The 17,212-nt window shown below is 45.6% G+C and overlaps 1 protein-coding gene across 1 annotated transcript in view; it reads right to left on the reverse strand.

Annotated features, from left to right (window-relative positions):
* Positions 1-6,244: 6,244 nt before the first annotated feature.
* Positions 6,245-17,212, reverse strand: part of TMC2 (transmembrane channel like 2) — a gene marked incomplete at both ends in the record, with an annotated part of 43,203 nt that continues 32,235 nt past the window's right edge. Inside the window, 7 exons of the mRNA XM_084888413.1 lie at positions 6,245-6,462; positions 8,079-8,181; positions 9,069-9,147; positions 12,051-12,176; positions 15,074-15,313; positions 16,065-16,132; positions 16,328-16,456. Coding sequence (XP_084744539.1) covers positions 6,245-6,462; positions 8,079-8,181; positions 9,069-9,147; positions 12,051-12,176; positions 15,074-15,313; positions 16,065-16,132; positions 16,328-16,456 — 963 coding nt within the window. The remainder of the gene's footprint in view (positions 6,463-8,078; positions 8,182-9,068; positions 9,148-12,050; positions 12,177-15,073; positions 15,314-16,064; positions 16,133-16,327; positions 16,457-17,212) is intronic.

A 17,212-nucleotide genomic window follows, 5' to 3' on the forward strand; every position in this document is an offset into this window, starting at 1 on the left:
CTTCCACAAAATACCACAGCCTGGGCGAGTCTATTTTGAAGAAGTGGCATTAGAAGAAATTTAAGTTAAAAAAATTTGACTCTCAAAAGAAATTTCAATCATTGTACTGTTGATATTTGGCTCTGTTGAATAATAAGTTTGCCAAGCACTGGCCAAGTCTGTGGCTCACTGTGTCATTTGGTATAAATTTGAACAATGGGCAATGCTAATGGGGACCTATGGAAATGGAATGTGCTATAGTCATGTGCCACACGAGGACTAACATATATGATAGTGGTATACCATATAGCCTAGGTGTGTAGGAAGTTATACCATCTAGGTTTGTGTTAAGTACACTCTATAATGTTCTCACAATGACAAAATTGCCTCAAGTGCATTTCTCAGAACTATCCTTGGGGTAAACTGAGGATGACTGCTTAAATTCCAGTGACTAGTTTCAGGCCTGGTTGCTCAATTGGTTAGAGCATTGTCCTGATAGGCCAAGGTTTTGGGTTTAATCCCTGGTCAGGGCACATACAAGAGTCAACTAATTGCTGAAACCGGTTTGACTCAGGGGATAGAGTGTCGGCCTGCGGACTAACGGGTCCTGGATTCAATTCTGGTCAAGGGCATGTACTTTGGTTTCGGGCACATTCCCAGTGGGGGGTGTGTAGGAGGCAGCTGATTGATGTTTCTCTCTCATCAATGTTTCTAACTTTCTGTCCCTCTCCCTTCCTCTCTGTAAAAAATCAATAAATATATATTAAAAAAGAGTCAACCAATGAATGCATAAAAAAGTGGAACAAGTCAATGTTTTCTCTCTAAAAACAAACAAACAAATAAATAAATAAAATCCTTCAAGAAAGGAAATTGCACAAAATAGCCAAAAGATGGCGGCCGTTTACACATTCTGTGAATGAGACAGTTAAAAGGCTTCTAGCAATTCGCTTGCCCTTTTTTCAAAAGTGAAAAGAAACCCTGCAAGAGTCTTTGATAATGAGTTACCCATATATGCAACGTTGATTTTTAAAAATATATTTTTATTGATTTCAGGGAGAGAGAGAGAGAGAGAGAGAGAGAGAGAGAGAGAGAGAGAGAGAGAGAGAGAGAGAAACATCAATGATGAGAGAGAATCATTGATTGGCTGTCTCCTGGCATGACCCAATGGAACTGTGACCTCCTGGTTCAGCCGCTGAGCCACACTGGCTGGGCCGCAACATCATTTCCATGGACACAGAAGAATGAAAGGCATTGAAGGAAGACCATCTAGCACAGTGTTCCTTTTTTTTTGGCTATAGCTTCTGAAGCTCAGAGTTGATTAGAATTATAGGATATAAAGGGGGAGGGGGAATGGGAGATACTGTAATACTATCAACAATAAAAATATATAAAAAAAGAGTTATATGATAAAAGTTTTGTTCAGTTGATGCTGTTTGTGTTCATAACCTGTGTCTGAGGATATTTGATCTTATCCACACCTGTGATAATATTTGCTATTTATTGATCACTTAGCATAATGCTTGGCACTTAGTTTTACATGTGTCAACTGGTTGAATCACCAACAGAAATTGGAGGTTGGGTTGATATGGCCCTTATTCCAGATATGATTTGGTGATGGAGATATCTGTATGCTGTATTTACTTCATGTGCCCCAACCATGAGATTTACATTTTTCAAACTAATACTACATTACAGAATAAATTATCTGGTATAGTACTGCAGACAGCTGTCTTCAATAGAAATCCTCAGCACTCAAAAACAAGCTCAGTTTACAAAGTTGGTTGGTACTCATGTACCTGGTGATTTTGCCCTTAAAGATTGTATTTCAGTTTTTGTTCCCTAGGAACTAAAAGGGATAAGGGACAAGATGCCCTAATGAGCCAATTAGGAGTCATCTTTATTGTGTGAAGGTTCAGAGCAGATTACCTCTATCAAATTCTGAACAAACACAGGAGGAAATATTTCCTTTTTATATCCTTCTAGTTCTTTGTGTGAGTTATTTTTGTAGACAGCTTGTAACTTTGAGTATACATCATATCTAGCAAGCACCTGCCATATCTATACAGACAACTTGTAAACTTGAGTAAGATATCTACACAAACACCTATAACCTTGAATAACATCTATACAGGCACCTGGCATCAATATCAGTGTATCAGTTAGATGGCTAGCTTGCAAGGTCAGACAATTAAGTTTATCTTTTCTATTCAAGCAAAAAAAAGTTATTTTACAGTCTAAAAATAACAGAGTTGACCTACAGAATAAGAGACTGTCTAAGAATAACATACTAGTTCAAACAGCAGTTTTCCAAAGGAGGAATTACTCTGCTTCAAAGCAATACATGGTATTTTAAAATATTCATTTGATAATCTTTGTATTTTATTGGGAGGTTTTATTACATTAGCATTTATTTGATTTTTAGAGAGAGAGGAGGGAGAAAGAAACATTGATGAGAGAGAAAGTCATCAATCCGTTGCTTCCTGCATGGCCTCTACTGGGGATCAAGCCTGCAACCCAGGCATGTGCTGTGATGGGGAATTGAACCAGTGAACTCTTGGTTCCTGGGTAGCTGCTCAACTGCTGAGCTGCACCAGCTGGACAGCATTTATTTTGATTCCTGATATACTAGTATTTTAAATCCTCTTGTATGCTTTCTATTTGGTATAATTTTTGTTGTTTCTTTGCCTTTCTCCTCCCCTCTCCTCCCCCCACACTTTCTTGGAGGTACAGTGAACCTAAAATAACTTTAAAATTTTCCATTTGAGTTTTTGGGAACACATAGTTGGTATGGGAATTTAGATGCTGTGAGGACTACCTTGTTAATATAAATTCTCAAAGGAGACCTTTCTCCTCTACTTCTACCAAGATCAAGAGAAATAAATGTTCCCTTATGCATGCAGGTTTATTTCTTACTGTTCCTTCCAGAGCCTGAGGAATTTCGATGCCGCAGCTTTGGGTGGGGTGCTACAGAGCATATTGAAATGACTTTACTGAATTGAGGATCACCAGGGTAGTGGGTGCTGTTGGTACCCTGCCCAGGTCCCCTCCCTGGCTGGTGCATCTCTCCCCAGTTTCTGTGAATGTGCAAGTCATGGGAAAATCAGGTGCCCAACGTGTGTTCCTACTTATGTGATTCTGTGTGCAATGGAGTCTTTATGGACATTGAGCATGTAATTAGAAAGAAAGGGTCTGTCTGCAAAAATAGCTTCTGAAAGGTAAAATTTAGTGTTTGTTTCATTTTCCCCCAGCAAGGAATACACAGACAAACTAGGGTAATGTCACTAAGACACTGGTTATAATTCTCTGGGTAAATTTTTAAGTGGACTTTCTAAATTCAAATCATTCTCAGGTGACCGAAAGAGAGAAGGAAGGGGTGGAAGAGAGGGAGAAAGGAAAGAGGGAAGAAAAGAAGGATGGGAGGAAGAAAGATGGTCTTCATGCTTGATGGTTCATGGACAGGCTGCATAGAGAAGTTTTAAGATGGAATGAACTGGAAGCTCAAACCCGAGAACACAGAGATGATAATAGAATGTTTTCTAATAACATGTCCTACCTGTAAAGCCACACCACATCCACACCCTACTTATGCCTTCTTCCTCTACCCATCTCCCTAGCTTACTGAAGTTTCCTGTTGCTTGAGGAGCCACCATTAACAAATCCTCTAATGGATGTCTTTCAAAAAACCTTTAGAGTTTTCTTGGTAGAGGTCTTGTAACTATTTGAATTAGGAAACATCCTGTTAAAATATGTTAAAAAATTCTTTGTTAACAATCCCCTTCAAGAGATGCAGCCTAATCTTTCCTTTGAGTGTGGGCTGGACTTGCTGATTCAGTTCTAATGCATAGAAAGTAGTAGAATTGATGATGTAGCTTCTGAAACTAGGTTACAGAGGTATTGTGGCTCCCCCTTGCTCTCTCAGATTACTTGCTCTGGGGGAAACCAGCTGCTGCTGCGTTGTGAGGACACCCCATCAGCCCTATGGGGAGGTCCATGTGGAGAGTAATCAAAGTTTCCTGTTAATTGCAGCAAGGAACCAGAGCCTCTTGCCAACAGCCACGTGTGCGCGCCATCTTGTGAACATGTCTTCCAACGCCAGTCAAGTCTTCCAATGGCTACAGCCCTGCCCGAGATTTTGACTGCAATAGCCAGCACCATAGCTGCCCAGTTAAGCCACTCCCAAATTATTTGTATTTTATTTTTGAATCACAGTTGACATCCAGTATTATTTTATATTAGTTTCAGGTGTACAGCATAGTGGTTAGACAATTCTATAATTTATGAAGTGATTCTCCCAATAATTCAAGTACCTAGCTGAAACCCTACATTGTTATCACAACATTATTATCATTCCCAAATCCTTGATACACAGGAAACTAACTGTAGGAGGTAATAAATGTTTATTTAAGCTCTTAAATTTTGGGGACAGTTTGTTGTGCAGCAATAGAAAGGAAGTATTCCCTCACATACAATTATGCATCACCAGAAGAGGATAATTTGTGTTTATGGTGGGTGTTTAGGTATATTATAGATAGCCATTAGAAGCCTGACAGTAGTCACTGCCAGGAGTGATGACTGAGGCCTCTCTTGTTTCCTTCCCTGGGGGCTGGCATTATCCCCAGGCAGGATGACTTAAGGCCAGGTATCGGCGTGGTGGCCAATGCTGGGTCTTGCAGTCCTGATTGGTAGGGTTAGATTCTGTTGATTCTTATGTTGAGATCTCAGGTAGGTTAGTTCGAAACCGGAGTGTATTCTCCAGAAGAAGGGATATGATGCATCAACATTTTTGGATGGGGGGTGGGTGTTGGATCTTGGTTCCAGAAAGATGGGGCATCAGCCATATCTTACTTTTGCCTGGAGATGAACTTGGGAGAAATAATTTATAATTTCTCTCACTCCATCCCAGGTTGTATGTGAAGTTTTGGAGCTGGGCTGGGAAAGGGAAGGAAGTTGGATATTGTTTTAATTGTATAGCTTATGAAATCTCCATCAGGACTTTGACTGACTTGCAGGGTGTGGGGATTCTCCTGAGAATGTCTGGGGACTTGATTGGGTGGTGGTTGAGAGACAGGACCACTTCTAGGACGTGCAGAGACATGGAGTGAGAATGTCCCTTGGTCCCGAAGCCTCATGCTCACCTGGGTCTTGGGGCACCAGGCAGAAGAAAGGAGGGAACTGCCAGCAAGATACCTGGCTATTGAAGAGTCCTGGATTGTGACTGTGCTGAGCCTTTGCCCTTGCTGGTCTCAATGGTCTGACCTCCTGGCTTATGCTGCCTGGAGACATTTTGCGTAGAACCCGTGACACTAGTCAAGGGTGGAGAACATCCAGCCTTCAGGCCATGTAAGGCCCACATAATCATTTGGTCTGGCTCTGTCAAGGCATTAGGGATAAATTAATGAAATGTTTGACCAAATATAGCAAACTAATTTTAAAGTTAATGGTTTTGTATGGTCCTCAAATGGTGTTATAAATACCCAAATGGCCCTGGGCAGAAAGAAGGTTCCCCACCCCTGCGTGAACACGATGGCCAAGGCTAGGCTCTGCAATGACCCTTTGCAAAACTCCTCAGAGATCATCTTCAGCTTCTCCTATACAATAACCAGGCCATCACATTCCTTTTATAATTTGGTGCATGAGAAAGATTTTCTGCCCTGAGCAATCTTACGTTTCCTTCAATTAGATAAAAAAGGACTATATTACTCCCTCTCTGCCTTGCTGCCAGGAGGCTCCAGTGCATTTCTGGCGCTTAATGGTGTCTGCTCCCCCTCAGATTAGGTTCTGGGTCATCATCTTCCCACTCACCATGGCTGGACTTGGACCCATTTAGTTTTATTAGTTTCATTATTCTAGCCATTTCACCTTTGTATAGAGGTGATGGTCAGGATATGGCCCCTGTGCACCCCCTCTCAGTTGGTGGAGCTGGTAGAAACCTGTGTCCCAACATGGGTGCCAGGAATAAAGTCTATGATGGTGGCTGCAGCCCTGCACCCTTCTCCCAAAGCCCGGAGCCAAGGGAAGCCACCATGAGTGCAAGGTCCAGAGCTGCCTGCACCAAAATACTGGGAAAGACAATGATGGGGAGGCAGGAGGCTCAGCTCCCCTAACGGGCAGATGAAGCCATGACCTGAGACTAAGGAATCAAAATCCCCACATTCAATAAGAGGAGAGAGAACGTGTGTGAGAGGAGAGAAAACACCGATTTGGGCACGTGAGCTGGTGGGACTCGAGTGCAGCCCCAGGATGGGTCTCCTCTGAGTCCCCGCTATCAGCGGGGAGGTCTCTGAGCACTCTTTCTAGAGGATGACCTCCCAGGATGAGTCTGAGGCCCAGGTTGGCTAGAATCTGGTCTTATGCCAGGAGGCCGAGATATAGGCAGGTGACTGGAGGCAGGCAGCATGGTCCGACTGGCAGAACTGGAGGTCTTAGGGCCCTGCGCCTTCTTGCACGGGGTTTGGCTTTGGCTGGCAGAGTGAGGCATGGTCTCTGGAAAAAGAACCAAGACAAGGATGAGGATATGAGAGATTTTGCTACAGTTTTTTTTTTTTTGTGTGTGTGTGTGTGTGGGGGGTGGTATGGAATAGAGCCCTCTGGAGCTGTCCTGCTCAGTATGTAGATTTCAGTCCTAGTTGGTGAAATGAGAAAGGCCAGATCACCCCCAGGCCTCTGGGGACACCTTGGCCTAGCCTTCACATGAACAGATCTGCTGGAGGAATATGACCTGCTGGCTGGAGGACTAGAATTTGAATGCTGGCCCTGGGCTAGACTCTCTGGACCTGGTTTTCTTGAGTATAAAATTGGGACAACAACAACAGCCTCACAGGTGGCTGCTAGGGTCAAATATGGATGATGGAAGGGGCTGTGTAAACTAGAATCAAATTTGATTTCCAACTCTTTCATGCACTTGTTTCCTTCCCTTCCCTTAACTCCAAGTGAGGGGCAGTTACTGGCTTGTTCTCAACGCTGGGTTAAGTAGCCAGACATTAGAAGGGTGTGACATGGGAACTAACGAACTCAGGAGAGAAAGTGAAGACAAAAATCATTTCAGAGCTGAAACCGGTTTGGCTCAGTGGATAGAGCGTCGGCTTGGGGACTGAAGGGTCCCGGGTTCGATTCCGGTCAAGGGCATGTACCTTGGTTGCGGGCACATCCCCTGTAGGGGGTGTGCAAGAGGCAGCTGATAGATGACTCTCTCTCATCGATGTTTCTAACTTGCTATCTCTCTCCCTTCCTCTCTGTACAAAATCAATAAAATATATTTTTTAAAAAATCATTTCAGAAACAACTAGATTACGAGGACCAGAGAGAAGAAAAGTTACCACAGAAGACTTGGAGGGTAGAAATGAGTGAGACAACCCTAAGACAAGCAGTGCTATTTTCCCATGTTATATAGAGGCTGCTCATTTTCATCAGTCCTTTCTCTGTGCCAGGAATTCTGTAAAGCACTTTAACACACAATCCATTGCATTTTCACCGCTGCATGAGGCTGGCATTATAGTTCATTCTTTAAAAAAAAAAAAAAAAATAATATATATATATATATATATATATATATATATATATATATATATATATATATATATATATATTGATTTCAGAGAGGAAGGGAGAGGGAGAGAGATAGAAACATCAATGATGAGAGAGAATCACTGTTTGGCTGCCTCTGGCACCCTCCTCCCCCACTGGGGATTGAACCTGCAATCCGGGCATGTGCCCTTGACCAGAATCAAACCCAGGACCCTTCAGTCCGCAGGCCAATGCTCTATCGACTGAGCCAAAACAGCTAGGGCTATAATTCATTCTTATTTTCACCGACCCAACTTCATACAGCTAATAATCACCCGAATTCTGATTTCAATCCCAGATCTGACTTCACAACATATACTCTTTATACCTTTCCATGTGGCCTTGTAAAAAGTAATTATGACATGAAACTCACCTGCTTTGAATGAAAGAGAAACACCACATGACCTCACTCATTTATGGATAATAAAGAACATTATAAACTGATGAACCAAAAGATAGATATAGAGACAGTAAAGCAACAAGCAGACTGTCAATTTACAGTGGGAAGGGGAGGGAGATCTGGGGGAGAAACTCACCTGCTTTGGTGGCATTTTTGGAGCTGTCTTTAGCTGTGTCCTCGGAATCTCTGGCTGTGGCTCTGTCTTTGACAGATTTGTGGCTCTTCTCAACTTCACGGAGCTGCAGGAAAACATTAATAGTCGGTCTCCCGCAGGGAAATGGGTGTTTGAGCTCAGGATGGTGAGATCTAGTTGACAAGGACTCCATCTATCTTCAGTTCTTGGGAACTACCTTAAATCGCCCATTATTAGTCCTCATGACTGACGGCAGGGGGCAGCAGAACTCAGGTTTGCACAGCGTTTGAAGTGCACCTGGCCCTGGAGGCTGGAAGCCCTCAATGGAAGTTCAACGGTTTTCTTCATCTGGGCAAGAGACCAGTAAAATTAAGGAAATGGGAATGGGGATGGGGATGGGGATGGCGAACTGGCTGTGAAGCAGATGAGATTCATTCCGGTAGAGGCATGGAGGAGGTAAGGAGGACAGGGTCTAGAGAGGGTTTACCCTATGTAGGAGGTGAGGGTGGAGGAGCTGGCAGAATGGAAGAGAGCAGTCTGAAGCCAGCTAATGTTGAGAGAGGCTGCCTGAGCTTGGAGGAAACTTCCAAGACATCCTAGGCTACAGGTCACAAGCAATATGTAGTTCTGACAACACTGTTTCCTTTAGCATTTATAGCATTAGTCTTAATCTATAGGAGTTATCATGGGTACCGGTTTTATGATGTGTGAACACTGGTTGAATTCATTGAATTTCTTCTGTTCTTCAGCAAACTCTCAAAATGTAATTATTGTTATAGACACCCAAATATCCCGAGAATGTAAATGCATGCTGTTGAATCTCACAGGCTGCTACCTGTCATACAGATATTTTTGGCTTTGACTCAGGAGAAAGCCATTTAGAGCACACAACTGGGTTCACAGAGATAATCAGCAAAACACAAAAACATGACATCATTTTTGCCTTCCAGAATGAAACTCGTGACAGAGTAATGAAACTCGAGACAGACTCACCGCTTGGATTTTCTTCCTCAGCTGGGCATTGGCGCGGGAAAGGGTTTTGGAAACTGAGTTCAGGTAGTAGATGGCCAGGCTGTAAGAGAAAAGCATGCCTCCTGTGGGAGCGCGGCCTTGGAAAGTGACAAGAGCTGGGTGCCTGTCCCGAGAAATCAGGGCAGGCTTCCTGGAGTCGGTGCCAAGGCTTTCCCCCCGGGCAGGGTGGAGAGAGGTCCTACCATCCTAAATCCTCCACTTAACATGGAAAAAAGGCCCTGGACATCCCTGCTCTCTCCATCTGCTGGAACGTGGACATGACCTACACATTTCTACCTCTCAGAGTGCTCAGTAAAAGGTGGCTAAAGGAATCACCCCTCTTATAAAAACCTGAAGAGGTGGGGGAGTAGCAGGGTGTCCTGTCTGCAAAAGAAGCTGATGGTGTTTCCTGGGCACTGCCCCGTGCCAGGCTCTGTGCCCCCACTGGTTTGGATGAAACTCCATGAAGTAGAAATGATGGTTCCCATCTTTACTAATCAGGGTCCTGGGATTCAGAAAGGTCAAGTCATTTGCCCAAGGCCAGCCCCTCTTCAGGGTCAACACAATCACCCATAAACATTTTACCCTCTCTCACCTCCAGCTCCTCCCTAATAAACGGGTTGTTAATTAGGAGAAAGGGCAAGGCCTGGTGCCGAGAAAGTGCCCCCAGAGCCAACTGTGTTCTATCAGTGCTCCTCAGAGCATTGGAAGCCAAAGCTCTTTTCACAATCGCCACGTATGGAGAGAGGCAGAGCAGCCCAGTACCTGCTCCCAGTTAGCCCAGAAACACAACTGTGGATGCCCCGGAGGCCCTCTGCTCGGTTTAATGAATGGAATTTCTTCTCTAAGCTGCTGGTGTTCAGCATCAGACGCCCACTGGCTGCCTGCAGGACGGGGTGTCCTTTGAGGCTATAATCTGGGCCTCCCTTTCACAGGACCTGCAGGGGCTCTGACCTGGAATGTACAATCTGAGAACAGAGAGGCCACTTGGGTGGGGTGCTCAGCCAGTCTGTTAGCTGAGAGCTTTTTAGGTTCATCCTAATTGCCACTTTTCTCCGTGAACTTCAAGCCTTAGCTACTCCCCAGCTTTCCTCTCATGTGGGCCGCCCAAAGCCACTTGAGTAGAGTCTACCAGCTCTCTCCGTACAGAGGAGGGAGGATTGGTGAAGGGACCACTCTCTGTTTTGGCGCTTTCTCGGCACCAGGCCTTGCCCTTTCTCCTAGTTAACAACCCGTTTATTAGGGAGGAGCTGGAGGTCAGAGAGGATAAAGTGTTTATGGGTGACTGTGTTCCCCCTGAAGTTGCCTGCAAAGGTCAGGTTTGGTGTCTGGGTTTCAGAATCTTTTCAGGGGGTCCAGGGCAGTCCAGGTTGTTATAGTATGTCAGCCCTCTTTCATGCCAGGAATAGAGCAGATGTTTGGAACTGAGCAGTTTAACACTATTAAAGAGAACAAAGAAACACATACCTATGATCCAAGAGTTCCACTCTAAGATGTCTACCTTAGAGAAACGCTCCATATATGTACAAGGAGCACATTTGCAAGAGCAAAAAAGTAGAAACAACCTAACTATGTCTATGCAGAGAATAAACTGGTTCGTTCATTCATTCATACAATAGAACATGTAGCAATATTAAGATCTATGCTCATGTATCTACATGGATAAATCTCCTAAACATAATGTCGAGTGAAGAAAACTATGTAGTATGACCATTCATGAAAGATTTTCAAACTCAGAAAACAATAGTACATATACACATGATGAAAGTACCAAAATAATAAGCTAATCAAAATAGCAGTTACCTTCGGAGAGGGCGGGAGAGAAAAGGATTGGGGAGAGCTTGAAGTGCATCTTCCCTTAAAAAGACAGATCTGAAGCAAATACTGCTAGATGTTAACATCTAAATTTGTGATCACGTACATGGTTATACTTTTCTATATGTTAGTAATATTTCATAATTAAAAAACACACACATGACAACAATGGATATTTATAAAGAAAAACTAATATTTTCACTAGTGTATTTTTGATGAGGAAATTCAAATTCAGAGCTAGCTTCCTGTCTTCTCTTTTCCTTCCTTTCCCTGGTCCTTCAAAGAGCTTTTACTGTTCTCCTACTCTGCCCTAGGTGCGGGGCTGGTGTTGGAGATAGAGACCCTCAGACCCGCCCACCATCCTCAGGGGTTTCTCAGTCTGTGAGAGGGAGAGTGATGAATGAAGGAGCCAGAAGTTCTAGGGCACGGGATGCTCTGTGGAGAAGTCCCATGGGCCCCGCAGGGACAGGCTGAATCAGCCCCTAAGGTTTCTCAGAGACTCAGAGCCAGAGGTCTTTGATATTTCTAGTGAATGTTTAGGAGGGTGTTACAGACACTATCAGCACCCACCCATATTCCTTGGCCCCTATCTTTCAATATGGAAATCCCTCTTATGGAAACCTGAAAAGGTGGGGGAGTAGCAGGGTGCCCCCACTGGTTTTGATGAAACTCCATGAAGTAGAAATGATAATTCTACTGAAAACTTGCAGCTGCCAGTACCTTTCCCTCTGTGCCCTGCAGCCTCCTGCACAGAAACCATTCTCCCTGGGAATATGCCTGGCCTGTATTGCTGGTCAATGAACCAACTCCTCTCCCCTCCCGAGATTCCCAGCAGCATTCAACCAGTGACTGATGGGAGCTGGTGTGCAAATGCCCCAGATCCCTACCCTTGAGTGAGGTAACTCTGAAGCACACTGTTTTCCAGAATTCTCCAGCAGGACCAACATCATCCCAATGATAATAAAGCAGCCTCCTGCTTGTCTACCTGCTCCCTTCCCCCCCAAATTACTTGCATTTGAATCGTTGTCTCAGGATCTGCATCTGGGACATCCAGACGAAGAAGGCAAGAAAGAAAGATCTACTAAGGAAGTTCCCAACTATGAAGGGGAGGTTTCAATGAAGCCCAGCCAGGGGCCTTGGCTAACTTACAACATCAGCAGGATGGCTGGAATGATCAGGCCTGGATTGGCGATGAACGCAAAGATCTTGCCCAGGAAGGTTGGAAAATCATTTTCAACGGTCTCTTGGATGACGTCATACATTCTGTTTTTCCCACTGGGAAGAAGAGGACACATTACAGCATGCTGCAAAGCTCACACGACACACGACTGTGTGCATGCCCCTCCCACAGCTGCTGCTCACCACTGAGCAGGGAGAACCACAGATCTGTCCCCACAAAGGGTTGCCCTTTTGGGTCAGTGCCCTCACAACTTCTCAAACTACATTAGCCTCCTGCGTCTGACATCTTATGGGTGTCCGCCTGCACTGTCATGGGAGAAAATTGCCTGTACTATAGCTATGGGACTGACACAGAGCTTCCCATGCAGGGGAATAGTTCTCTAAAGGCTGGCGTGATGGATGACATCATGGTGCCTCTCGATTTTTTACTATCAGGCTCTTTACAGAAAAGGTTAGCTGATCCTGGTATAGGTAATACTTCTTACTTCATAGCATTGTGATGTGATGAGTACCAGCTACCCCCAAGTTGGGCAGGACTCAGGCTTAACAAACTTGCATATATGCTTTAGTACGGATTTGCACAGTCCTCTAAGCACTTTACAAATAATAACATGCTAAATCCTCAAAACAACCTTATGAGGTATTGATAGTAGGCTCTACTGCTATTTCCATCTTATAGGCATGAACCTGTGGTGTAGGGAGCTAAGAAAGTTGCTCAAGATGACCCAGCTGGCAAGTGACAGAGCTGGTTCTAGAATCTATGCTCTAAATGAGAGGGCTGGCAATTCTTTTCTGAAAGGAGATAGATAATAAAGATTTTAGGTTTTGTGAGCCAGAAGGTCTCTGTTGGAATCACTCACTTCTGCTGTGGTACCGAGAAAGCAGCCGTAGATGATATGTAAGATGATAAGTGTGGCCGCGTTCCAATAAAACTGTGTTTATAGAAGCAGGTTGGTGGTCTGGATTTGGTCCATGGGCTACAGTTTACCAACCCCTATTTTTAACTATATGCTGTGCAATGCTGCCCATTTCATTCACTTATATTGTTTGTCTGGAACGGATCTAAACCCTGAATCCCTCCATGAAAAGTGAATTTCTGTGAAGGGTCTAGTTTAAGCATCGACCCAGTATTCTTTTCTAGACAGTGGGTATAAAGCCGTGAAAAAGGAAGCAAAAAATCACACCCTCATGGAGCTTATGCCCTGGTGGAAGAGACAGAAAACAAACAAGATAAATAGGCAGAAGGAATGGCATGTAGATGTTAGTAAGGAGATAGAATAAGCAGAAACAATGGTGTGTGTGTGTGTGTGTGTGTGTGTGTGTGTGGCATTTTAGTTAGGGTCTCCAGGGAAGGCCTCACTGACCTTTGAATAAAGACCCGGAGCAAGTGAGAGGAAGCTATGAAAATATCTACGGGCTGAATGTACCAGCCGTTGATGGGTTTTGGTCAAAGGAGTGATAGGAGGAAGGTGACAACCATATTTCCTGCTGAGTTCCATTTTCCTTCCCCTGCCACCTGGGTGGAGGCTGCCAGGGCCTCTCAGGATAGCAGATGAAGCGGGGAGGGGCAGCTGGGGAGGGCTGCATGGCAAAGACCTGTTCCCTAGCTTCCTGCCTGAGGACAGGCGGGCAGCCTCAGCAAAGGGGCACCGCCATCTGCACCCAGAGTCCAGCCCTCCAAACCTCACTCAGGAAGGCTTCTACCACCTGTGCCATGTGGTTCTCCCTGCAGCCTGGCGTTCAGGCCTTCTACTCTACATCTACCCTCCTCACCCCCCCCCCCCCCACACACACACACACCTTTCCTTCTGTCTGAACCTCTGATCAGCCAGATTATAGTCTGTTGTGAGCACTCCTGCTACTCTCTCCTTTGAGCTCCCAGGACACTCCCTGTGGGGCACTAACTACAGGGCTGTCTCTAACTAAGTTCTTTATAAACCGAGCAGCATTCCCCAAAGGGCATTGATCCACACTGGCAGGCAGGGCAGGGACGGGGGTGAGGTGAGTGAGGCTCTGGGGTGAACAGTCTAAGGAGGAATTCACTCTGAGGCTCGTGACACCCTGCCCCCAGCCCTGGATGGGTGTCACACAAAGAAAGGGTCTGTGGCCAATAAGGATAGAAACATTAGCTTGCACATCTTATCTTATTGCATGACTCCTCCAAGCCTTTAGTACAGGAGCTGCATCGGGCATTTCTGAGTGGGAAGGTGGCAGATAAAATAGTCAGCAGGTTCCAAACTGCTTTAACCACAGACTCCTTTTGACGGAGTAGAGAGAGGGCTTTCCAGAAGGTCTCACGTTTGGAAAGAGAGCAGTCGATGCACAGATCTCTCATTGTACCTCCTTATATGGTTATTGATCTCTTTATACAATGTCCAGTCTCCCAAACTAGTCTGGTGTATACACCCTGAACCCACAGTGTTGGCAAATGCTCTGCAAAACGTGGTGTCCCAGCCAACAGTCTCAGTAGCTGCTGCACATTTGACTGGTGATAGTCAATACTGCATATGGTCATTTCATCTTCCGAATACCGCCTCCTCCCACCCCCATCCCCCACCCCCATCCCTGTTATGTTATTTATCCCCGCTTTTTCCTTTCTGCCTTCTTCCCTCTCTCCTTCCCCTGCCCCCCTCTTCTTTCTGTTTTCCTTCTCTCCACCTCTTCTCTTCTTCCCTCACTATGCCCACCAGAGCACAGGGGTGGGCAGACACTGGGGGTTCTCATCTAGTCCCGCCCCCTGTTTTTCATGCTAAAAGGTTAGAACTGTGCTGTCCAATATGGTGGCCATTAGCCATATGGGGTTACTAAGATGAATTCAATTGAAAGAAAATGAGAAAGTCAATTTCTCGGTCCTCACTTCAAGTATCCAACAGCCACGTGGCTGGTGGCTACCGTATTGGATCGTGCACACATAGGACAGTTCCATCAATCTGAGCCACGGCGCTCTGAGCAGACTGCCCGGAGGTGGGGGGGGGGGGGCTTCTCTCATGCACCTGAAGGGTCCGCAGTCAAAGGAGGGCGGGAGGGACATGATGGTGTAGGCCACGGGCAGCAGGCTGAGGAAGAGCACCAGCAGCAGCAGGCCCATGTAGAAGTTGTTGGAGCGGGAGGCTTTGAATACGCGCTCGTGGGGCACGTTGCTGCTCATCACCGCCCAGCACTGGAAGTACATGGAGGTCAGCAGGCGCAGCACGTTGATGCCCACCAGTCCCGGGGCGTAGAAGGAGCCCATCCTGGAGGGGCGGAAACACACACCCGGTTGGCCTGGCAGCAGGAGAGGCCAGGGAAGGGGGACAGGAGGAAATGGGATTGGTGGGTTAGGGGAAGGAGGCCCCGCCTTCTCTGCAGGTCCCAAAGGAAGGGGCCTCCCGTTTAACCAGGACATTTATCACCACACCATAGCCATTCATTCCCCAGGAGACACGCTGAGCATTATTGCCTCAGCACCAGGCATCTAGCAAATTATACGGCCTCCTGTCCCTTTCTCCGTGGCCTGCCTAAAATAACATGACTGCTCAGAAAAGTATTTGGAAAGTTCTCAAATTGAGAGACTTGGACATTGACTTGCACTGAGCCATTGGTATCTTGAAAGTCTTTGGCTGAAGTTATACAACCTCCTCTAACTCCCTCCTCAGAGGAAGAAGTTCCTTAGTTCACTTATCTCCCTCCTTCTCTCCTTTCTTTCCTTTCCTTCCCTTTCCTTCTCTCCCCACTTTTTCCTTTCTGCCTTCTTCCCTCTCTCCTTCCCCTGTCCCCCTCTTCTTTCTGTTTTCCTTCTCTCCACCTCTTCTCTTCTTCCCTCACTATGCCCACCAGAGCACAGGGGTGGGCAGACACTGGGGGTTCTCATCTAGTCCCGCCCCCTGTTTTTCACGAGAAAGGAGGGCGCTCCAGCCTCTCCCAGCGAGTTGAGAGGCCAAGCCTGAGATTCCAGTTTTCGGACTCCCCAAATGAGGTGATCTCTAGATGAACTGGGTAACTCACCAGATCATGCCTTGGTTGAAGATCAAACCAAGCACATTTCCACTAATATCAAACTCAGCATAGGAAGGCTGCCGAGAGATAAAGAGGGAGGAAGTGGGAGGGTGGGGGGAAGAAAAAGGAGACATGTTAGATGGTGTCAGCCAGACACTACTACCAGCCACTGGCCAACCCAGGGCCTCTCCAATCAAAGAGAGAGGAACTGTTGATTCAGGGTTCTGCTTCTTTAACATATAGGGTGTCTGCGGAATATCTGCGAGACATACAAATCCAGCCTCCAGGTCCCAGCACCAGCAGTAGTTCATGAACCGGACAAAACACGCCCTCAGGAAGTCCCCCACCAGGATGGTGATGTACGTCACCAGCATGTCGGACACCGTCAATCTCACGAATTCCTGTGAGGAAGAGCACAGAGGAAGGGGTGGTCAGGGCTAGGCCTTGCCCACCTCTCCCAGCTGACTGCAGCCATGCAAATTCTCTCCCGCCCACCTACATTCTTCTCTGTGATCCTCTGAATTTGGAGGCGCAGGGGTGGTGGTACAGAGCAGAGACCCAGGCTTTGAAACATTCTTATATAGGTCTCAGCTCTATAATTACTACTGGTATTGCTTTGAAATAGTCCCTGAACCTCTTGAAAGTTAATAATATTAACCTTGCGGGGTAATGGGAAACTTAGTGATTATGTATGCAAATTGCCTGGCACACCGGTAATGCCCAAAGCTTGGCAGTTATCAGCCCAGATGCAGGATCTGAAGGCTTGCCCCTTCTTTCCCCACCTGCTCTGAAATACCAGTGGCCCCAGCTAAGACTGAATCTGATTTTTGTCACCAGGAACAACAGCTAGCTTTCCTTACCTCTGGCTAAAGACTTTTTTTTTTTCTTGTTAGATAGGGAAAATAATGTAGGTTTTTCACATAGGCACATGGCAAAGGGGGCAAAAGTGTGTTACTTTTTGGTGGAAAATTTCACAGACTTTCACAAAATTTCACAAGACATCTAGTGGACTTGGAATTCCTAGAAAGTTCAGGGTTTGCTTTCTTCACTTTTATATTATATTCTCCAAATTGATAAATGAATTATTTCTGGATGAACAGCTGATGAATTTTCAGGGTTATTCCTCAGTAAGAATTCAGGTTTATGTTCTAAGTTAG

The sequence above is a fragment of the Pipistrellus hanaki genome (assembly GCF_964339955.1).
Source record: "Pipistrellus hanaki genome assembly, chromosome: 6".
NCBI classification, from domain to species: Eukaryota; Metazoa; Chordata; class Mammalia; order Chiroptera; family Vespertilionidae; genus Pipistrellus; species Pipistrellus hanaki.